This window comes from Talpa europaea, assembly GCF_964194135.1.
Source record: "Talpa europaea genome assembly, chromosome: 1".
NCBI lineage: Eukaryota > Metazoa > Chordata > Mammalia > Eulipotyphla > Talpidae > Talpa > Talpa europaea.
This window is the reverse complement of record NC_140073.1, coordinates 100,469,427-100,486,541: the sequence shown is the minus strand read 5'-3', so window position 1 is coordinate 100,486,541 and position 17,115 is coordinate 100,469,427. Positions and strand designations below refer to the sequence as shown.

The window sequence follows — 17,115 nt, the reverse complement described above, 5'->3', positions numbered from 1 at the left end:
CAAAGAATCCTACAGAATGTTATGAGTTTGACTGTATGCCCCCCAAAGATACTGTACAGTGCTATACCACAAAGACCGAATACCACAGAAAGTAACCTTATTTGGAAATAGGGCTTGCACTTGTAATTAAGTTGAGGTCATACCAGAGCAGGGTAGACCCTTAATCCAGTATGATGATGTCCTTGTTCAAAGAGACACAGAGACAGAAACGTGAGAACCAACACCATGGTGTTTGTTGGAGTAATGGTAATGGCAGAAGCAAAGATTGTGGTGATGCAATTACAACCAAGGCTTGCTAGCCACCACCAAATGCAGCAGGAGGTGAGGATAAATTCTCCCCTGCAGGCTTCAAAGGAAGTGTAGTGACACCTGAATCTCATCTTCTGGCTTCCAAAACTCTGAGACAATAAATTTCCATCATTTTAAGCCACCCAGTTTGTGGAACCAAGTTACAGTGCGCTAGGAAAGGCAAATGAGCACCTCCAGTTAACTTAAGCTACTCACTAACCCCCTCAGGCTCATCAGTGACTTTGCCAGCCTGGAAACCATTGCTGGGGACCCAGTGCCAGCTGCCTGGTTAAGAGATCTGGCTCTAGGGCAGAACACAGAGAGTGAGTCCAGCTCACTTCCTGCTGGATGACCTCAAGCCAGTTAAGTAAATTCTCTGGGCTGCAGTATCTTGGTAGTGAAACAAGGATAATGACGATATCCAAATAATAGTGGCTCTGTGAAAAATGAGAGATGGCACTGCTAGGTAGTAATGTTAGCTCTAGGTATTCCTTCCCAGATGATGGTAGGAAGTAAGTTTGGATACCTTTGCCCCTTTTTTGGTATTCCTGCCACTTCTCTGAACCTGTCCCAGAGTCCCCACAAGGGCCATCCCAGGAGCCCTGGGTACCTCAGGATACAGGCATTGGAAGGCAGGAAATGCTGGGGGTTGTAGGAGGCCTGAGGCCCTTTCCATTTTGTGAGGTTGTGAGGTTTCTGGAATTTGTAACTGCAGCCCATAAGGCTTGGTTCTGGGACAAGCTCTGGAGGAAGGGGAGAAATGCCAAGGAGGCAGGGTAAGAGTGAAAGACAAAAGGCCTGACCAGTGTATCCCTCCTTGGATCCTTTCCCAGAGAGGGAAACCAGGTAGAATGGATAACTCCTTGTGGCCAAACACCTGACAGATCTGAGACTGAGTTATCTGCACTTTATGCCATTAGGTGACATTTTGTTACCCAGAACCATCTTGACAATATGAACGAATGATTCTCTGTGCATTTGCTTGATTCAGAACAGTCACATTGTGGGCCTGTTTCTGCCAGGTAGATATTCCTAGGGGTGACCTAGATCATGTACACATGTTCAGTGTTAGTAGCTACTTCCAGAGTTTTCCAAGGTAGCCAAACCCATTCGACTTTTGCTTCAGGTAGGTGGGACATCATCAGTTCTTTACATTGCAGCCATTCTAGTGGGTACTTGCTGGCATCGCATAATTTTTATTTACATTTCTCTAATGATTAACAATGGAGAACACTTCGCATGCTTGTTTGCCACTTACATATCCATTTTTAGCAAGATATCATTTCCTTGTTGATATGCAGGAGTTGTTTAGATGTTCTGGCACTGAGTCAGATGCATGTATTACAGATATTGTCTTCCACTCAATGGTTCCTTTTCACGCTCTTAAAATTAGGATTTCTGTTTTCAAAAGGACATTTTTTAAGTTCTCTTTATCAACCTTGCCCCTTTTGGGTAGTGTTTTTGGGGTCCTACTTAAGACATTTTTGGTACCCTGAAGGCTGTGAACTTATCTCCCAACTCTATAGTGATGAAAGTTCAAATGCTGATTATACTTTCAGAGGAGGAACAATGGTTGGGAGAAGGTGCAAGGGGGGTTCCAGGGGGCTGATCATATCCTCTTGTGATCTTGGGGGTAGTTATGTTATAGGGCACCCCGATATTGAACGGGTTGCCTGGCTGTGTGTCCTCACCCGCGCACTTAAAAGGGACTTGTTAATACTCCACTACAGGCATATACAAAAGGTTAATAAAAAGTTTATTTACAAGGGAAAAGGAAATAAGGAAAATGTACAACTCAGGGAGAAAATAGGGAAATACAGTCTTTAATGCGTCCTACCCGATCCGCAGACCTGGAAACCCAAAGGCACTCTCAGAGCTGGCCGGACGCTGCGAGCTGGCAGAGAGCCAAAAATGGGGGATCCCCAAAGCCCACGTGTCTGGCTTTATACCAACCTGGCTGCTTAACCCCACCCTCAGGTCCCAGCCACCTTCCCTTTGGTGGTGATGGGATTTGGAGTTCCCAGTGTCTTTGGCTTTGGCCTGGGGTGGGGGTGGAGTCCACAAAGCCTGTATGGAATTAGCTTTAGGACATCCTTTTCCCCCCTAACAGTTACACTTTGTTTTAAATATTCATTGGACTACACATTAGTTACTTGTACTCTGTGCCTGTACTGAAATTACACTGCCATTAAAGTTCCTGAAAGAGAGTGCGTGTGAGAGCGCACAAGAGGGAGAGAGAGAACAGATGAATATGAACGCATGAAAAGAACCCACCAACTGAAAGATGACAAACAATATTTTGAAGTATTAGAAGAAATATTTGTGAAAAGACTATAACATTACAGGTTCTGAATCTATATAAGCCAACCTTTTGGCTAATGTACTTTAGCAAAACACTTTTAGTTAAGTATGGTTTAAGATCAGAAACACTGATGTTGGTTGACAACAGAACTGAAAATAAACAGCGCTGGACATAAAATCCCCTTGATATTAGTGAAGCTTCACAGGAAGAATTAAGCTTAAAAACAAAGAGCAAGTTTGCTCTAAATACTTCCTTTTACAAGTCCTTTATTAAAATGCTGCCAGCAGGTATGTGGTGTCAACTTCTGGAGCCTACCTTGTGCTGAGGGGCATTGAGTGAAGGGTCTAATGGGCCTGAGACTATAGCAGAAATATCACAAGAGTGGGACATGAGAGGTGAGCAGTCGCCATCTAAGGCAGAGAGCACATCAAGATGCCCAACGAGGACAAAGTCCATACCAAGCCATATTCCAGAACACAGTCAAGCTCTGAAACCAAAGACGAGAGTTCACTAGCCAGGAAATGTAGGGAAAGGCTACACCAGAAGTGATCTCTTCAATGGGAGGGCATGCCAGAGAGCACCAAAAGCAGCTGAAAATCTGCCAAGGTCCTCAGCCTGAGTCTCTCTAAAGAAGAAACCAACCAAATGCCTGCCCACAGCTTGCTGGGGCAGCAGTGATGTGTCTGCAGCTTCCTCTGCACTCAGCCAGGCAGGAGTGCCCACCTGACAGCTGGATCCTGCAGCCAGGATCCTGCAGACCAAGAGGCACTGACCTTGAACACATTCTCTGAGAGGAGCCCAGAGTTTACAGATGTGAATTCAGGACCTTTCCCCTGAATCTTTTGATGCTGGGCCTCTAAATGATCCCCTGTCACCTTTTACCTGCTGTCCTTGAGCAGATTTCCAGGAAGTAAATGTAGACTGCTGGGCAAATAAATCTTTTTGAGCTGGGAACAGAGTACACAAACAAATGGGGTTTGGCGAAGGAAGTTACAAAAAATAAGACAATCAGAAAAGACTAATCTTGAAAATATGAGTGAGAAAAGCAACTCAGAAAATCCTGGGTGGTCCTGAGCATAGGGGAAAAAAAACCATAATTAGAGTAATCCATGGTCACATACAGGGAATTCCAGCTCAAGAAATTCAAGCCCATGAATAGGCATTTGCATTTCTAATCAGCTCACATAACATGGTGTTTTCAGAGTTCACCATTTCTAATATCCAAGAGTCATCTTTTAGAGTCAGTGTGCTGTAATTCATCACATCCAGTCAGGCAAAAATCAGCCTCTTTCTAGCATTAAACATGTTTAATCAGGACGATTTATAATAGCACTTTAGGCCTTTCAGGAAAGAAAGGCATTTGATACATGATATTTACAGTAATCATAATATGCCAAGATTTAAAGCAATATTTTACAGTGTTTGACTAGAAAGCCAACTTGTCTATGTTTTTAGTTTTTAGTTAGGCATTTGCAATGCTTTTGGGGGATCAGTATTCAGAAATTAACTGCTTTCCTCTACAGGATAGTCAGTGTTCACACTAGGTACAGTTTCTGGCTGCCAACTCCTTTGCACCCTTGCTCCAGTGCAATCAGCAAATGTGATTAATGTTAAAGCACTTGTTCTAACAGCCAAATGCCAAATCACATGCAGGATCATAATTATGCTTTAGGAAGTAGGTGGATTTGGCTTTGTAAACTGTGAATGAACCCAAAATTTGGACTAGCAGTGCTTATGGAAAATACCCAGTACCCCTCCGCTTAAAAGAGACCAGGACATTTTCCAAAGATAGCCACTTTGTGCAATGCTAAGAACCTTGAAATTCTTTTTTCAAAAGGATCTAAATCTTTCTTTGCCAAGCTCTAAAGGTTTCCTCTGACTTCTCTTCTGGGACCAGTCAAATTTACACACATTCCAGCTCCACTTGAGTGAAATTCAAGTTCATATTTAGGTATTCACTGTTAACTACAGGTCTCATGCTTCATGGCTCTTTTGACATGTGTTTATTTGAAAAGGTAAGTTGATGAACTGGGGTCTTCCTTATATTTGACAAGTTCTACCTGACTTAGGGAAATAGAGAGGGGCCCCCAGTTCACAGAGTAAGGGGGGAACATTACCTGGACTACTGCCCGCATCTCCATCAGTAATAAAACTCAAATGTCAAGGCAGAGCAACAACTGACACTTTCAAGAGTTCAGATTTCCACCAACTTCAAACTTAAATACAACCATGAACACTCAAATAGTCAGAACATCACAAACCCACAAATTAAAACCAAAACCCATTTTTCCACATAAGAGCTAAAAAAAGACTTGAGTTTTACCCCAGCACCCACCTTTAGCAAGTGCTTAGGACTCCTAGAATGTTTGTGTCTAACACGATCTCACTTCATTTGCTCCTCTTAGTTACTTCTGTCTTCATTTATTTACTGAATATTAGTTATAATTCATGTTAATTGTTAATTCTAATTTAGCTTTGTGTGTTTTAGAAGCTACTTAAATCTTCTTTGGAATAAGAAAGAATATTATATTTGAACTATAGGAGGTGCTTTCAATCCTTCACTCAAAGCTTGTTTACTCTCTTCTACATGCAATATTAATAAATTCAGTCATCTGATTTCACAACACACAACAACTCAGAAGACCACAGCTGACAAAAAGAGTGATCGTCCCTTGACGTAGCATATTAAGTCAATTTAATTGATGTTGAAAGCAATAGTAAATGAATGAGTTAATTGTTAGGCAAGTGGTTATCTTACAGTTTCACAAGATAGAAACTATTTAAAAACAAATATAAGCAGCAAAATCATTTGAGTTCCTGAACCTAGTTTCCACTGTGTATGGTGCGGGAGTAGAGGGGGTGCAGAGGACTTCCCTACAACAAGCAAGTCTTGAGCACCATCAGGGTATCTGAAAACACAATTAAATTCTGACATTAATCTACCCAGAGATAGTGTCAAATCTCACAGGTTAAGGGGTCAATTACCCTCCACATTAGATATCGGCCCCAAATCCAGGTTATCATCAGAGCTTCCAATGACCCTATTCCTTGGGTTTCAGAAGACAGTCTAAGTCTAGGTTACCTCTTACCTGTACTTCTGACCAGCTGGATATAAATCAGATCCCTTCACTGGGGTCAATTAATTTGCTGGAGCAGCTTACAGAACTCAGGAACATTTTACTTACTAGATCATCAGTTTATTATAAAAGGCTATAACTTAGGAACAGCCAGACAGAAGAGGTGTATAGAGCAAAGGTACAGGGTAAGTGTGCAGAACTTCCATGCGCTCAGGGAACATACCATTCTCCCTAAATCCTCACATGTGCACCAACTAAGAAAGCTTTCCAAATGCTGTTCCTTTAGGCTTTTATGGAGGCTTCATGATAATATGCATGATTGAATTCAAGCATTTGATATTGGTGAATGATTCACCCTCTAGACCCTCTCCCCTACTGAAAATCCCAACCCTCCAATCACATGGTTGAGACTCCTGGCAACCAGCCCCCTTCCTCATCTGGAGCCCAAAATTACCTATTAACATGATAAGACACCTTTATTTCTCGCCTCAGGAAATTCTAAGGGTTTCAGTTACTCAGTGCCAGAATCTGTGACTAAGACCAAATATGTATTCTTGTTATAAATCACAGAATCACAGAAAAACATTGCAGTTTGGGTCTACTGGGCATGGATGTGATCTCCATGGATATTAGAAGCCTTTGGTGGCTATAGAGCTTATAGTTACTGTGTTGATATGCTTGGTTCTAGTATTTCTACAAGAAAGAAGTCAAAGTATGCTTGAGAGTCTTTTCTAAAGTGTACAGGACACAAACACATCCTTGTCTTCTCAGGCAATCTTTTTGTTTGAAAATAATGTTTAGAAATAGTCTATGTAAGGGAGGATAATTTTAATCCAGAAAATTTCCTTTTTTGTAATGCCTTCTTTCTGGACTCTGCTGCATACCTGGAGTATTGAGGCACCAATACCATGAGTTTTCCTCAGGTGGGAAGAACATCTCAGGAGAAGCAATACAGGTGGAGAATGCAGACAGTATAGAGCAAGGCTCTCCCTCACTCAGACGTGATGGGTGGAGACTGTTTCCAATGAACCCTAACAATGTGCTGGAGAGTGCTTATGGCTACTGGCAAAGTAGGAGTGAACACCAAGTGTCCAAACAATTCACTCCTTTTCACCACCAAGCCACTAAGAGTTAAAAACCTGAAGTGACTTATGGAGTACGCTGATCATGGTGACCAGCCTGTATGCCAAGCTATTTTCTGGTAGTATGTTCTGAGTATTTTGGACAAAGGATACTCCATCAGTGGAAAGTATCCTATAAGCATCATCATCATCATTATTATTATTGACTTGGTTCCCACCATTAAATAAATCACAGCCCTCAACTAAGGCAGCCACAGACACTAGATTTGCCCAATGACAGCTCTGATCAGCCTATTTCCCACTTGGACACAAGAGGGAGGCCTAAAGTTTCAAGAAAAATGCCTATTTATTATCAGGATTCTTATTCCCCAGTAAAATAGGAGCCACCTCAGCCAGCAAGCTGAACCCCACATTTAACTTTCTCAATTACAGTGAGCAAAGATGGGCTTTTTGCTTTGTTTGTTTACAGAACTATGCAAAACTCATTCCTGGAGCTACAGTAGGGCTACTTCAGAAGGACTCTGGAAACATTCTCCAGCTGATCATCTCTGCTTATGAAGTATGATATTTTACTGTTGGCTTTTTTTCCCCATTTCTTTGATATTCAAAAACTAAGATGTGTTTTAGGTAGTTAAATGCACTCCCATTTGTTGGAATAGAGAATGTGTATCTAAACAAAATCTCTGCATTAATGACACCAAAACACAAATTTTGTTCACTTTGTTTGCAGCTAGTCTTCCTGAAAGGTTGGACAGAAGTTGGAAAACACCATAAGTGTAATCATAATGTTGAGATTGTTTTGATAATAACAGCCAATTGCAGAGCTGTCACTTGCAAAATTTTAATTCTATCAAAAACATTACCTGAGTCAGACAATTAAGCTCCCCTCTCCTCTGCCTGAAAAAAATTCAGTTTCAAATGCCAATGAGGAACAGAGCTTTGTGGCTTAATGAGACTAGATCATAACTCTAGGACAAAACACCAAAAGCACACCAGGAACACCACTTTGCCACCTTCAGGAACCAGGGAAATTTTCCATTGCTTTTATAGACATAGGTATATACACAAATACATACGTATAAATTTTTATCTTCGTTTTATAAATTATTATCTGAGGACAGAATTGTTTCTTTAAAATAAGATATATCCCTATAGGGTTGCTATGTTCTTTTTCTTTGTTTCTGTTTGAGAACACAATATATGAGTAGTGGATGGTTAGTTGCCAGTCCTTTATTTCAGTTCCTAAATATCATCTCCCCTTTTTTTGCCTTTACTTACAGGACATACGTACAGGCAGGCACCCTTCCCCTGCCCTTTCCCCCTTACCCCCCACCACGCACACATAGAAGATGAAGTTCTAACTTAGGATAGGTATAAAGTAATTTTTTTATAAATCAATAAAGCTGTAAATATTTGCCCTGGTCAGCAATTACATAATAATAAATGAATAACATTCTAATTTGTGAGGTTTTTGATGACAAATGAATGATCCATATGCATTTTATGCCAATATTTAGCATACAGTAAGCCAGTGTTCCTTAACTAAGTGACATTTCAGAGTCATCCGGGAAGATTTTTAAAAATAGGTGTGTCCAGATTCCTCTCACAGATATTTTAGGAGAACTGTAATGGAAGGGAGAGCTATATATTTTGAAATGATGCTGCTATCACCCACTAATTTGAAATTCACCTTAAGGGGGAAAACAAGGTATTGCTTCTCAAATATCTTTCTTTAGAGATTAAATACAGATGTGTCCATTAAAATTATAAAAGGGTCTTTTTTTTTCATTCTTATCCTCAGAAAGTTCAGTTTTCTTAATTCACATCAAAAATTAATCACCACATTAGCTCATGCTTGAAATTCTTCCAGACAGGAAAGCTTGTCAACAAAACACTATAAAAACTTTCCTCCCTCTCATGCAGTAATTAAAGATTTACTGTGCAGAATGAAATAAAATCACATAGCAATCCTTCACTGAATTAGAGTATTTCAATTTTCTTTACCCCAGCACTCTCAAAAGTGTTGGCCACTACCATCAAAGGAATTCATCAAATTAGTAAACTGAATTGTCACAAATATTTTCCTCCTGCCTGACCAGTCTGATCCATGCCCCTGCTTGCTTTGTCAGTCATGACTCATTTTATGGTCCTGACTCACTCGCATAACTTAGAGTAGTTGAAATTGAGGCATCAACAATTGAATCGAATCTTGGGTCCTTATTTTACTGTCTCAGAGATACAAAGAAGTGTCTAGATACAAAACAATCTTGCTCTGGAGTTATTGGAAATTCATGGTTCACTGGGAGAAGCAGGTGATGTATCTTGGCACTCATTCAAATTATTTTTTCTTTCAGTTATTTTCAGTTATTTTATTTTTAAATTCTAAAAGGACTTTAAATATAGGGATCCACAAACTGGATTTCCTTCAAGTTTATAGGAAGAGAGATAGGGAAAGAATATATTGAGAGAAAACGTAAAATACCTCTGACTTGTGGGCAGAGGCAGACAATTTGTTTATAATTAGTAGCTAGGAACTTGAACTCAGTATTTTATAGAGCAATCTATACTGATGTTAAAAAAAATCAGATGCATTTTCATCTGACCATTATTTGCTAATTTCCTTCCTTCCCTGGAAGCCCCATCACCGCAGTTGCTGACATACCAATGATCACAAGAGCAAGCTCCTCTGCTGGCATTTAAACTCTAGAACAGAAATGACTTAGTTTATGCTTTGCCTGGTTCATAGCAGAGGCTCAATAAACAAATGAATCTCATGATAAAATATACAAAAATACATTTATGTCCTTTAGGAAATTCACCATAAAATATTCCTGGCAAAATGTGCTATAAGGTAGTCCAGTTATATTAGTGCTGGGATTTCCTTCATTTTGATGGTTTATATCACCACTACTAATTGCTGCTAGCTATTAGTAGCTAGCATTTAGTTCCTAACTTCCAGTGCCACTGTCTCCAAAATGATTCCCGTTTTAAATTCTTAATTATTTCAGTCTAACTACGTATGTGTGTCATTACATGCATACAATCCACATATACATATATGTACACATGTGTTTGCAATATATAAAATATATAATTATATATGAATATGCTCCTATGTCCACATATATATTATGTAAATACAGATAACCTTTTCCATACATTGGCCTCTCAGTTTCTGAACTCCACTTCTCAAATGATTGTGTCTCCTCCCTCCACCATACTATCTTCTCATACCTTCACCCCCTTGCACTCCCATCCTGGTGGGAACCGTCCTTGTCCTTCACGTTATTACTGCAAAAGAATCCTAAACCTCTTGTCCTATTTCCATCTTTGGTTTCCTACATGCTCTTTTCAACAAAACAACTAAATTTTCATTTAAAAACACTGTCACTTTGTATCACTTTTCTGTAGGTAACGCTAAGTTTTTCTCATATTGCACAAAGCAAAAGTCAAGTTCCTTATAATGAACTACTGGAATCAGAATCGCATGAGAGCTCCCCTCCATCTGCCATTACCCCTCTGAGTTTGATTCCTATTACTCTGCTCTTACCCTGCTCCAGTACAGAAACCCCAGTCTCCTTGCAAGTCTGTTCACAGCACAACCAGACAAGACCCTGTCTTAGGACCTTTGCAGTTACTGTGCCCTTCTCCTGGCATACCCTTCACAGACACCTGCATGGCTAATTTCTCACTTCCTTGGAATATCACCTTCTTTGTGATCCTACTCTGACACCTTTTTTAAAAACTGCAGCCTACACCCTTTAGCACACATTCCCATGATGTTCACAATCCCACCCTAACTTTCTTCTACAGCATTTAACACCTTCTAGCATGCTATACAACTTTCTTATTTTTTTATACCTTTGTTTTCCCACACTGGAATACAAATTATAAGAAGTCAGCATTTTAGTGGGTTTTTTTTGGTTTCCCAAGCACCTAGAGCAGCATCTGGGACATAGTAGGCCTGCTATAAATATTTTCTGAATAAAATAATACAGCTATTTGAAATGAAACAAATTTAACAAATTCTAATTTGGCAGAATTTTGAAATCTTAAGACATGATGGGACTAATCCTTAGGACTGAGCCATGACAGTTCAATCTCTGATGGACACCAATAATCAAAAGTCAACCTGTGTCCATCTGTTGGAGGAGATAATATCTATTAGAGATAAAAAGGGGCAAATAAAATAGCAGAAAAGTGTGACTTAGATATTGTTGAAAACAGAATTTGGAGGAAGACAGCACTATCTTATATAGTTAAAGTTATACTGAAGAATAATTTGAGGCTGAATATACTTCTAAGATGCCAGCGATAAAAAGAGTACATGAACTCAAATCCTTTTAGATGAACCGAGTATAAATTAAATCAGATTATTTTACAATTCTTTTAATCTTTTTTATTTTTAATTATGGTTTTTGTTCCCCCAAATACTTTTATTTGGTAAGAGAACAAAGAAGAGAAAATAAATCTGAATAACACCAGCTTTCCCCAAAACCAATAGCAATCCTTTCATTCCTCCTTGATGATCTCCCTCCTAGAAACCTTGACTATCTTCACCCTCTGCCCTGACCCACATGCCTTAGAACTAGCCTTCCTCCCTTCAATCTACATCATCACATAGACCAGCCACCTCAATTTCCTGACTCTCAGGAAATCAGACCTGAGGAAATGCCACAGCCGCTCAGCTTCCTTGACTCACAGCTTCCTACCCACAACAGCAGGTCCTGTACGCACCTTGCAGACAGCTGTATTTCCAGTAGACTGGGGTGTTGCTCCAAAACTTCAGGAAATGTTTCCCAAATCACCAGATCTTAACTCGAAGCTCAGAGCTTTTTGCTGTCTGTGGTCTCCCAGGACAGAATTGCAGGCTTGGTCTGAGCCCCACTTGTCTCTATTCTATGTTCTTGCTGGTCCTGTGCTTTCTCCCCTCTGGTCCCTGAACTTCTCATCTACAACGCTTCCCCGACCCCTCCCAATCCCCCTCACACACTCCCCTAAATTCCACACAGGTTTTAAGGACCAGTCTTCAAACTTCTCTTTTCTGAGCTGTCCCAAACTCATCTGTATTACACAATTTTTTTAAACTTAACATACCATGTCAATGTATGTGTATGTGTTGAGCTTAATTCACATTTTAAAATAGTCTCAAAAAGTTTACACCATGAATCAATATTGAAACGAAAAGTTATTGTATATGCTGCAGTGTACCAAAACAAAGTGGCAGGATAGAAATTCAGTGTCAGTGAAGCAAATACCCATTGTTGGAGGAATGACTGCAATTCTATATTCCCTGCAAAGCAACAACCAACTGCTTTACCAGACCAAAGAAATAATGATACATACACACAAGTGAAGGAAGTTATTGTTATATTTTGTTATTGAAATACAAATAAAAGAATAACCTTTTATATGCAAAGCAGTTCAACTCAGAATAGGAGTTTGCCCAATCCCTCAGAATGGATAAAACAACATTCAAAGCAATGATAGACTGGCGGGATTGATTTGTGTTGCACAGGACAAGTTGCAGTACTTTTCATAGTTTAATTGCCAGAAAATAGCATTTTTTACAATTGATGGTACTTTAGATTGTATAAAGTGTGTGTGTGTCTGTGTGTGCGTGTACTCGCTTTCCTGTTTGATACCATGAATTTCTTTTAGATCAGAATTAATTGTATTCATTTGTAGTTTAATGGACATGAATCACAGATTCTTTTGACTGTATTTTTGTTTGTGGTTTTATTTGACTCACTCAATGTCTCTACTAAAGGAACTACGGTCTGAGGTAGAACTGGAAGTATTGGGAGACACAGAAGGACTCAACCTATCATTCACTGCTATCTGTAACGGGACCCTCTTCCCACACCAAAAGAAATGTTCTCACATGAAGGTGGGAGACACAGTAAGTAGATAGACAGTAGATCATCTGAAAAAAATATTCAGATAAAATCAGAATTTACCTGATGGCACTGAAGCTAGAATTTTCCTTTCAAGAATTTCAAAAGTGATTTTTCAAAGAATTCCTAATAAATGCTTTTGGCAAAACCAACCCCCCCATGCAGCTTTGTTTCTTCCCATGCATTCTGGTGGATAGAAACAGCAGATAATTAGTATTTTCTTTTCCAGGCTTCATTCAATGTGACTGTGAGCATACCCAACTGTGAGAGAAGCAGGCACATTATCATAAAGCCTGTGGGGCTGGGGGATGCCCTAGAAATACTTGTCAGTCCAGAATGCAACTGCAACTGTCAGAAAGAAGTGGAAGTGAACAGTTCCAAATGCCACAATGGGAATGGCTCCTTCCAGTGTGGAGTGTGCACCTGCAACCCTGGTCACATGGGTCCTCGCTGTGAGTGTGGGGAGGACATGCTGAGCACAGACTCCTGCAAGGAGACCCCGGATCGCCCCTCATGCAGCGGAAGGGGTGACTGCTACTGTGGGCAGTGCATCTGCCACTTGTCTCCCTATGGAACCATTTATGGGCCTTACTGCCAGTGTGACAATTTCTCCTGCGTGAGACACAAAGGGCTGCTCTGCGGAGGTAGGCTATACCTAAATCCATTTTACACTGCAGTTGTGCAAGTAACAAGAAGGAACTTTGCATCCTTTGCAACTCTCACAGTTTCCTGGGCCAAGTGGGTGCTCAAATACCTGCTTGTCAACTAAGTGATTACTCTTGAGACCCAAGGTTACTGATCTTCTCGCATTCTTTCTGGCTCTTATATTCACTTAGGTGAGATCTTGCCAACTGAACTTACATCTCTATTATTTCCCTAAGTAAGTAGGTAAGAGATGAAAAAGTCTTCTCTTTGGTTATTACCCAGACCACATAAAATTGAATGTAATCTGAACTCCATTATCTTCCAGACTTTAGTGGATCAGGCTGTTGGGTATCCGATCCAGCTTTTAAATATCTGTTACTTTGGAGAAATACAAAGCTCGGCTGCTAAAGGAGCACACTGCCAAGAACTACAGATACAAAATATTAATGACTTCAGGGCCTTTATTCATTCCATAAATATTTATTAGACACCTATTATGTGATAATACTAGGTTAGGCACTGGGAATGATAAAGTGAATAAAGGCTATGAAGAAAGCTTGGAAAGAGTAAACATTGAAAACTGGCACTTGCAATATTTTGAGATTGAGGAAATTTCTACATAGCAGAAATAGTTATGCTTTTTTACCCCTTGTAGATGTAAAATCATTGTCATTTAATATACTATATTCGACATGACAATTATAAAAATCATTCTTCTATGTACACAAATATTTAAGTATAGCCTATTCAGATGAGAATTACCCATGTGCTAATATACTGTAAAGTAACAAAAACTTGCATTACAATGGAGATACTGACTGGTGAATTTAAGCTCTAATGTCTGTTGTTTATAGCACCAGTAGGCACCTCTTCAAAACAGAAAGCAATTTTCTTTAGAGAAAACTACACAAGTTATGTTTTCAAATCATAATGTCAAAAACATGTAAAAGACTGATTTTCACACACACACACAGGGCCTGAGAAAAGACAGAATTCCAAAGCTATTTGAAACCCTTAGAAGTGTACCTCCAAGTCACTTCTTGCTGCAGCTGCTGTTGCTACCAGTAATTTCCTCTAAGGCTGCCTTCTTTTTATTCTCCCCAGAGAGTGAAAAGCTTAGGGTCTCTGCCAATTGAGATGCCTTTTTCTCCCATTTCATTCAAGGGTGTAGTTCCTAATGTAATGGGTGTGTTTCCAAACTCACTGGTCCTCTTTACACAAGTGCAGTCAAGACACAATCTTAAGCCAGAAGCCAGCACCATGTTCTGCAAAGAATATATTCAGTAGAATCCCAGATTGTATTTCTTTTTTTTTTATTATTTTTTATTTATACAATAGCTGGGGTACAGGCCAGAGGTGCGGGAGGGTGAGAGAATTCACGAGAGACAGAGTGGGGAGCAGAACAGGCAGATGGACCAAAAGCACTGCTGAGGGGAGCAGTGGGCGTGACAGGAGAGGTCTGCTGCGCCATGTGGGCATCTCCCTGGCCAGCCGGGAATTGAACCCATGTTACAGAGGCTGCAGACAGCTTCACAGCACTGTCGTCAACCTGCTGCGCCACCAGGGAGGCCCCCAGATTGCATTTCTAATAGAAATCTTTGATCAAATATGAACTTAAAACATTTGAAAGTGCCTTTCAAAAAATCCTAAGTATAAATAGAATAGCAGTACTAACACCAACTGCATTTTGTCCTTTAAATCTTTATTTTTTAAAGATTTATTTATTTATACAAGAACCAGGGTTCAGGCCAGATGCATGGGAGGGTGAGAGGATTCACCAGAGACAGAGCAGGGAACAGAACAGGCAGACTGACGAAATATACTGCTGAGGGGAGCTGCGGGCAAGACAGGAGAGGTCTGCCTCGCCGTGTGGGCATCTCCGCAGCCAGCAGGGATCTAACTGGCACTGCAGTGGCTGCAGACAGCTTCACAGCGCTGAGTTCCAACCACCTCCGCCACCAGGGAGGCCCTTGTCCTTTAAATCTTAGAGCAAAAGATCTGGGGCAACATAAATTTCCAAACACAGCCCTTTGCTGTTTCTGATGGTCTTCATTTTGTGAACAGAAACAAACTAAGAGTTAACTTAATCTCTGTATTATATGGATAGTTTGGAGGATTTGACAATAGTGCCTGTCTTTGAATCAGATAACAGTTACTAAAGAAATTGTTTAGAAAATACAATTATTTTTTCAATTGGACTCAGAAAACTTCACATATGCCATTCCACATCCTACTCTGGAGTACTTTACGATCTTTAATCATTACCATTTTTCAAAAGCAATTTTTTTTAGTAACACACAAAGGATGTCACTTTATTAGTAGCTTCTTCTTTAAAAAAGGTACAATGAAATTAACTAGAGTTGTTTGAATTCAGTAGCTATGGAGTGCCTATTATGTGTCTGGCACTGTGTGTTGAGCAGGGACATATAAATTTGCTTGGCCTGGTGAACACAGTTGTTGCTGTTTGCAACAGAGGACCCAGTTTGTTACAGCTCCACTCTCTGTGCAGATCTCATTACTTTATAACTAATATACTCTGCAATATGTCACTTCTCTGAAGGGCTATTATCACAATGTTCCTTTCTATGCACCTTCTTTCATCCATCTATAAGCACTCAAAGATATAGGACTCCATTGATTTTTTCCTTGCCCAAATTCCATTAGTTTTTTTATATTTTGATTCTAAGAGACCAGGAAACAGGCAAATGGCATTATATTAAAAAAAAAAAAAACTTCCTGCCATTATGCACTTACACTTATCAGTCAATGGCATTCCAGAAAGATCTATCCCTCTGAAGAGTCTGATAATACCATTTTTTATCTTTGGTTATCATCTCACCCCTCCAACAAGCCATTATGAAGGCAGCAGTGGTGGTTGTTACTGTTGTATGAATGGGCTTTAGATAATTGGATGCTTGAGAATATCAATGAGCAATTTTTTGACCAGATTGATGGTTCTGAAAGCCCCATAGGAAGTAGGATTTCTAAATTCTGAAAGATCTTGGAAGATTTTCTAAATTTATGCTCAGTAGTTCTTACATCTAGTGATATACTTGGGCACAATCAAAGCTTTGGGAAATTTCACATTTATAAATCACATTAATTTTTCAGAATAAACTCCAATATAGAAAGCTCTCCTATCATTAAAATAACTTTCCCCTTTTGCTAAGAAGAAATTGTAGTTTAGAGAATCACGTATAAAATTTAAATGAATGGTTTTGGCACAAATCACTTAACTATTCTTAGCTTTGAATTAATTAGTTCAATTATGAATTAAATAAGTTAAAAATGTTGTTGGAGTAAGTCTTAATATAATAAATTTCATTGCTTATTATTGTACATATGCTAAATTACTATATATATTTTTACTACACACCCCCCACCCCTGGGACAATCAGGATGCAACTTCAAGTTCTTGATGATTATTGCCTTTGTTTTGTGATTTCTAACCAAGAAGAGTATTAAGGCAAACACTAAGTCATTTCATGTCTCTTCACATTAGATCTTGAAGACAGAAAAGTAACCACCCGCTAAAGGAAAGTTTATGAGGGAAAACCTAGCACATTTTCTCTACAGTGAACAGAAGTATTTCCTACAAGTAGAAAACTGGCTAACTTGTAATTTCTTTTACTTCTGCTTGGTTTTCAGTATAAGTATGTGAATTTTAATACTGAGAAATTTGCTTTCAAATTCTTCCTATTGGATAGTTTCTAAGAATAAAGATAATTATCTACACTTTTATACCACTAGTTATGAGCCAAGCACTATTCTAAACACTTCATATGTAATCTTGGGTAATCTTCATAATAATCCCTTGAAATAGC

General features: G+C 39.4%; 1 protein-coding gene across 1 annotated transcript in view; it reads left to right on the top strand.

The window, feature by feature from the left end:
• The window catches only part of ITGB6 (integrin subunit beta 6), a gene marked incomplete at its 3' end in the record, with an annotated part of 64,991 nt that overhangs the window by 25,374 nt on the left and 22,502 nt on the right, over positions 1–17,115 (top strand). Inside the window, exons 8-10 of the mRNA XM_084248593.1 lie at positions 7,219–7,308; positions 12,520–12,651; positions 12,876–13,290. Of these exons, the coding sequence (XP_084104719.1) occupies positions 7,219–7,308; positions 12,520–12,651; positions 12,876–13,290 (637 nt within the window). The remainder of the gene's footprint in view (positions 1–7,218; positions 7,309–12,519; positions 12,652–12,875; positions 13,291–17,115) is intronic.